The sequence below is a fragment of the Centroberyx gerrardi genome, chromosome 12 (assembly GCF_048128805.1).
Source record: "Centroberyx gerrardi isolate f3 chromosome 12, fCenGer3.hap1.cur.20231027, whole genome shotgun sequence".
Lineage (NCBI taxonomy): Eukaryota > Metazoa > Chordata > Actinopteri > Beryciformes > Berycidae > Centroberyx > Centroberyx gerrardi.
In genome coordinates, this window is record NC_136008.1 from 357191 (window position 1) to 364690 (window position 7500).

Below are 7500 nucleotides of genomic sequence, written 5' to 3' on the forward strand. Positions count from 1 at the left end.
TCCGACGCCAGGGGGGTATTCCAGAAAGCAGGATTGGCAAGTTATCCAGATCTGTTAACTCAGAATTCACAGAAATCCAGGATTTTCTGTTCCAAAAACTGAGATCAAAGTAAATCTAGATCAGTTACTATGGCAATTTATGTTCTCAAGCTAACCTGCTCTGTGGCAGGTTTACTTGAGGCTTACTTGAGTTAAACCCAACTGAGCCTGCAGCATTTAAGCATCACACAAGTCAGTTTGTTCAACTTTTCTGGAAAATGGCTTTAAACCTGTCTTGAAGATCCCGTTGACGTGGAAGCTCAAATTATTTGCAGGGCTTTACTTTGAAAGAGACTGCGATATATTTTATCACACCCACCTGTAGCATATCATCGCGAGTGTTACCGTTTTTCAGAAGAATCAATTTATCTAGCCTTCTTCTGCCCTCTGTACACACGTTATGCATTGCCCTTCGTTTATTCGCTACTGGAAGCTTTCTGTATAACATTGTAGATAGAGATAAGAGATAAATATTAATTATGAATGTGATAAACCTACCCTTTATGTTGGCACGTGTCCTGGGCGTAGTCGTTGGCTCTGATGAGCTCCTTCATGCCATCAGTTATCTACCACTGTTCAAAGATAGGGCCGGCTCCTACGAGTTTGAATTATGTTCTTATACTTTTTTTTTAATTTGTTGCCAAGTGCATTTCATGCCGCCTGGATTAGGCTACACCTAAATTAAATGTAAAAAAATAATTAAGAGTGTACAATTCAGGCAATAGCCTATGTTGCATCCTTCCTATTAATTAAACATTAGTTTACAGAGGTATGTTAAATGTTGAATGACTAAAACAAGCATTAAACTTGATAGTTAACTCACGCATTAACTCTATCTACAATTTTTTGCCATGCCAAGTCTCACAAGTGTTGCTGATGTGTATTTATTTTATTTTTTTTCTGAAATTCACTACAAGCTGTCATTAATATTTCTTGTTCAGCTGGAGTGAAATATGACGCTCTGCTCTGCTTGTCGCCTCTGAATCCATGATTAATCCTATTTTCAGTCCTCGATTGAGGATGGCTTTATAAATTCACTGTGAACGCACATAGTTCAGTCTCAACCTATCCGTAGTTGATCAAGCCCGATCACTGAAATCTGAATTAATTGTTCTGGAACCGAAAATTTCCGCTATGCCATGTCTAGCTCACTCAAGTCAGAATTCAGGATTTAGTTTAGGATTTCTTAAACCGTCTTTCTGGAATACCCCTCTGGTAAACACTGGGTCCGACGCCAGGTAAACACCGGGTCCGACGGCAGGTAAACACCGGGTCTGACGGCAGGTAAACACTGGGTCCGACGGCAGGTAAACACCGGGTCCGATGGCAGGTAAACGCCGGGTCCGACGGCAGGTAAACGCCGGGTCCGACGGCAGGTAAACACCGGGTCCGACGGCAGGTAAACACCGGGTCCGACGGCAGGTAAACATAGCATAGGAAAGCCCTGTGTTCCACTGACTTTTCTGGCAAATATACATTGATGTGGGCGGAGATAATCGGCCTTTTCCGGACGTGTTTGGACGTGTGTTAAGGTGGAAAACTGACTTTTCCGGACATAACGTTATTTGGACCATGTGTGCAGGTGCACAGAGATTCCCGGTGAGTGTTCAGTGATATCTGGTAATTTGCGACAGTATACGGGAGTGAGCTGACATTTAACGAGGCGTGTACAGGGACAGAAATCTCCGGTACACAAAAGTTGTGCGTTCTCAGGGAATTACGGACGTGTGGCGGCCGAATATCTCCTGGCACGTCCAGACACGTCCAGATACAGAGCGTCTCCGTACGCGTGTACAGAGATGTACAGGATGGAAACGTAACTTTTCGTCCAATGAATAAAAAATAAAAAAAATAAAAAACGCAGTATTCGAATACTGATTTGGACGTCAATTACCATGGCAACGGTAGAAGCTTCGAAGCATTCGGGTCAGCCCTAGTAAACACTGGGTCCAGTACCAGGGAAACACTGGGTCCTGTACCAGGGAAACACTGGGTCCAGTACCAAGGAAACACTGGGTCCAGTACCAGAGAAACACTGGGTCCAGTACCAGGGAAACACTGGGTCCTGTACCAGGGAAACACTGGGTCCAGTACCAGGGAAACACTGGGTCCTGTACCAGAGAAACACTGGGTCCTGTACCAGGGAAACACTGGGTCCTGTACCAGAGAAACACTGGGTCCTGTACCAGGGAAACACTGGGTCCTGTACCAGAGAAACACTGGGTCCTGTACCAAGGAAACACTGGGTCCAGTACCAGGGAAACACTGGGTCCAGTACCAGGGAAACACTGGGTCAAGCCAGAATAAATAAGCAGCAGGTGTAACTTGGTTAAATCAGAATTATAAATGTGTTTCAGCTGCTTGGCCTCCAGCAGGAGTTTTATCACACAACACTTTCTTATTTAAACCATTTTAACTAGTGATGAACTAATTATTGAAGCAGAATATTTTATATTTGAAATCACATTTCCGGCGTTTCAGCTGGACCAGTATCTCCATGTTTCTCCAGGTTTCAGACTCTTCTCTGTTCAGCCCAGATTCTGCTGCAACAAGCACACTGAATTATTAATGAGCCTCTCCTTTTATGGAAATCTGCATATTTAATGCTGTGTATATATATGTATATATATATATACCATATATATATATACCATTAAATCGAATTAAATCGAAGAACGCTTGCGGTGATTGGCTTACCTTAAAGGTATCGAGTACTGATACCCAGCCCTAATGCTATATATATATATATATATATATATATATATATATATATATATATATATATATATATATATATATATATATATATATATATGTGTGTGTATATATATATACCATATATATATATATATATATATATATATATATATATATATATATATATATATATATATATATATATATATAGCATTAGGGCTGGGTATCAGTACTCGATACCTTTAAGGTAAGCCAATCACCGCAAGCGTTCTTCAATTTAACGCGACGTGTGATTGGCCCGCTACCGCAGCAGCTACAACCCATACAGTCTGTGGTGAAGTCAAGCGCGGTGTGTGACGGAGTCGGCAGTTCAGCGTGCCGAGATGCCACCAAAACGTTAAAAAAAAAAGGAATCGAATGAAGTACTCTGTTGGTATCGGTATCACTTTAAGGGTACTGGTATTGGTACTGGTATCGTAATTTTTTAAACGATACCCAGCCCTATATAGCATATCCCATCTTTAATGAAAGCCCATATGGGACCTGTGGAAGAAAACTCAGCAGGAGAGAGAGAGGCAGTCTGCAGGCTGGGCATGATTCCTGATCATGTTAATGCAGATAGAATATAATAAAGCTATTGGTCAAAAAGTATAAGGTCATATGAAAAAGACTGAACCGATGATAGTTATAGTTCAGCACTTTAAGGAGAGGCGGAATAAGAGCTGAGCACCAAGTTATTCTGTCAGTTTCTGTGGGATTTGGGTGTTAAACAGGAAACACAAGAAGTTACTTCAGATGTAAATAAGGGTCAAAGGTCACAGGAATGTTGCTCAGTATAGGTCAGCAGACCCATATTGACCTGTGTGATATGAAAGTTTCATAGTACGATTATCTTGACCAAAATTATCTCAATATACATTATTATCTTGATAAATATTAATAAGACAAACTTTAAAAATAGCACTGTAAAATACTTCAGTCACTTAAAAACAACTTTTTTCTTAAAAAACAAAATTATACACTTACAGACTGTAAGGTGAGTTGTAAACAACACAAATAAAAATCCAAATAACAGCATCTGAAATAAAGTCAAATAAAGTGTGTGTGTGTGTGTGTGTGTGTGTGTGTGTGTGTGTGTGTGTGTGTGTGTGTGTAGGACCTGCTCCAGCTGCAGTATGAAGGCGTGGCGGTGATGAAGATGTTTGACAAGGCGAAGATCAACGTCAACCTGCTCATCTTCCTGCTCAACAAGAAGTTCTTCAAGAAATGAACCGAGTGAAGCATCTTCCTTCAGAGGGATCCTTCTTCCTGCACTCCTATCTCTGTTTATATCTCACTACATTATACAGAGTGAAGCATCTTCCTGCACTCCTATCTCTGTTTATATCTCACTACATTATACAGAGTGAAGCATCTTCCTGCACTCCTATCTCTGTTTATATCTCACTACATTATACAGAGTGAAGCATCTCCATTAACTTTTTGATCATGAATATTTAATGAGTTGTATTTAAAGTCTGTTAGTTTGGGTTTTTAAAGGGAAATGGGAGTTAAAATCTGATCCAGGATCAGTGGTGGAATCTGTTTTCTGTCCTGTAATGTGTTGATCTCTATTGGTCAGGCTGCTGTCAGTAACTGTTGTCAGTAGCTGCTGTCAGTAACTGTCAGTAGCAGTGTCAGTAACTGTTGTCAGTAGCTGCTGTCAGTAACTGTCAGTAGCAGTGTCAGTAACTGTTGTCAGTAGCTGCTGTCAGTAACTGTTGTCAGTAGCTGCTGTCAGTAACTGTCAGTAGCAGTGTCAGTAGCTGCTGTCAGTAACTGTCAGTAGCAGTGTCAGTAACTGTTGTCAGTAGCTGCTGTCAGTAGCAGTGTCAGTAACTGTTGTCAGTAGCTGCTGTCAGTAACTGTCAGTAGCAGTGTCAGTGGAATAACAGACAGCATGAGGAAGTGGACAGAAATGTGTTGAATTGAGTTCTGTGGTTTCAGATGCAGCAGTTTGACCTTTGACCTTCTGTCTGAGCAGCTTCACCTGGAGGGATTTTAGATTTTAGCCTTTATTATACATTTATATAAACACACACACACACACACACACACACACACAGCTGTGGCTGTGCTGCAGTATTGTTTGATATATTTTATCTCTTATTTTAAGTGTCAACACTCGGCTCTTTGCTTCACTACCAGAAAATCGAATCAGATCTAGTTTGGTCCAAAGCAGACACCGTACTGTCCGCTGCAGGGCCGCCGACCTCACCGAGTTGACCTTTGACCTCACCGAGGCTTGGCCTGAGCCGAGGCTGTAGGCCAATCAGCGGGCGGCGGCTCAGGACCCAAACCTGATCTGGGATCTGTAAATATTTTCCTGTCTGTCAGTTTTTCTTCTCTTCAGTTTGTTGATGTGAGTGAAAAGTTTTATATTTTTATTTCTGAAACTTTTTAACTCGTTTTATTGTTTCACCAATAAATGTTTGAATGTTTTCAGAAGTCTGAGACTGTCGGACAGTTTTCATTTATTTCTGTTCCGTATTTTATCGACAGATTCACGTGGAAGGAGTCTGAATCTGCTGTGACGTCATCATGTTTACACGTCATGTCACATGACAACAAACGAGATTTAAAAATGTAATTTAATCAGTCAATCTTAAAGTCAGCTGTGATAATATGATATATTATAATAATATGCAGATTCTTCACTCTGCACTTCAGAATGAAATGTTTTTTTATTTACAACAAACTTCATTTAAATCAAATCTCAAAGTGCGAGAAGAAAATAAAGAAAAGTCCAGTCCAGTTTGTTTCTGCTGATCAACAATCAATAACAACAAACTGATCAATACAGTCTGCAACAATAAAACTGATAAAACAACATGAAATAAAATGTGATGTTAAAGAAGAGTCAGGAAGTTCACTGTGGTTCTGGTCCAGTCCCATCAGAACCACGATAGTATTCCTGTAATATTCCTATGGGGACGTAAAGAGCAGTGGTTCTCACCCTGGGGGTCGCGGCCCCCCAGGTGGTCACTGAATAATTTAGCTTTATGTGATAAAAAAAAAACATTTATAGTATCGTCATTTATTATCGTCTATTTTTTCAGATTTTTCTCTAGTTTTTGCTTTTTTCTTCAGTTTCCAGCCTCTGATGAAGAATCCTCCTGGTTCATGTTCTCCTGACAGACCGACAGGCTGAGAACCGAGTTCCACTGTGTGGTTCTCCTGGTTCTTTCACTTTTACTTCAGATGAGAGCAGGTTCCTCAGTCAGACCGGTTCTCCCAGTCAGACCGGCTCTCCCAGTCAGACCGGTTCTCCCAGTCAGACCGGCTCACCCAGTCAGACCGGCTCTCCCAGTCAGACCAGTAGACCTGCTGTCTCCTCAGTCAGTACCGGTCTCTGCCGCTGGCGGCGCGGTGCCGCTCAGCTCAGTCTGTTAACATGAGATCGATAAACTGATTTATCAGAATGATTACAGATAAATTCATGTGATCAATATGAACAGAATTTATGAATGTTTAAATGTTTAATTTTGTCTGGAAGAGAAATTAAAATCCTCGTTTCTGAAAAGACATTATTATAATAAAAACCTTCTAATAAGAACCAGAAGAGACTGAAGACTGCGGAGACTCGCTGAGTCTGTAGATTAAATATTATAATATTCTATATCTATATTCTATATTCTATATCTATATTCTCATTAATAAAACTTCAGTGATCTGATTCCATATTTCTACAAATAGGAAACTCTAAGGCGCTGTGTCGCTCCTTTCTCTCTCTCTCTCTCTCTCTCTCTCTCTCTCTCTCTCTCTCTCTCTCCCTCCCTCTCTCTCTCTCTCTCTCTCTCTCTCCGTCTCTCTCTCTCTCTCCGTCTCTCTCTCTCCCTCTCTCTCTCTCTCTCTCTCTCTCCGTCTCTCTCTCTCTCCGTCTCTCTCTCTCTCTCTCTCTCTCTCCGTCTCTCTCTCTCTCTCTCCCCTCCTCCGACAACAACAACAACAGCGGACCTGAGGGAGGCCCGTCACCGACACCACCGACCAGTACCCAGCCTGTGTGTGTGTGTGTGTGTGTGTGCGTGTGTGCGTGTGAGCTGGTTTGGAACCGGAACCAGTACCGGTCGGACCGGTGGATCTGATCCCGGACCGGAGCAGCGGGCGGCAGCGGACCGAGGTGAGGCCATGTTCTGGTTCTGGTTAGTCCGGTTCGGGTGGTTCTGACCCGGTAATTGAGACACAATTGATCAGCGACTGACGGCAAGAATAGATCGGATCGATATGATCAATATCTGCTTCATGGCTTTATGTGACTAAACAAAACGTTACACTGTATCTGTCAGTTTATTGTTATTGATCCAGTGGAACAACACGAGATCTTTATTGATACACAAACCGAATCAGGTGATCGATCAGTCGGTACCGGGGCAGAAGACCCGAGACCGTTTCTACTAAACTGGTTTGGTTTGACTGGTCCAGTAAAACCAGTAAAGTCCCACTTATCAATAACAATGCAATATCTGTCAATTTCATTCCTCAGTAATATCTGAAATGTTATAGAGTATTGATTATTGAAGTATTGATTACTGAGGTGAAGCTTCTGTTTGGTTCCATGAGATTTAAAGTGAAGCTTCTTCAGTCTCTCTGATCCAGTCTTTAGTCTCTGTAGTTAGAACCAGGAGGTTCTGCACCAGGAACCTGATGATGATGATGATGATGATGATGAAGATGATGATGATGAAGATGTTTCATACTGATAGTCTGACAGTTCATCATGTGGAC

At 41.6% G+C, this 7500-nt stretch overlaps 2 protein-coding genes across 5 annotated transcripts in view; both read left to right on the plus strand.

Annotated features, from left to right (window-relative positions):
- iqgap3 (IQ motif containing GTPase activating protein 3) overlaps positions 1-4316 on the plus strand; it is a 34820-nt gene extending 30504 nt beyond the window's left edge. Inside the window, exon 38 of the mRNA XM_078286997.1 lies at positions 3893-4316. Coding sequence (XP_078143123.1) covers positions 3893-4006 — 114 coding nt within the window. The 3' untranslated portion in view covers positions 4007-4316. The remainder of the gene's footprint in view (positions 1-3892) is intronic.
- decr1 (2,4-dienoyl CoA reductase 1, mitochondrial) overlaps positions 1-7500 on the plus strand; it is a 317727-nt gene that overhangs the window by 157973 nt on the left and 152254 nt on the right. The gene's annotated exons all lie outside the window — the stretch shown is intronic.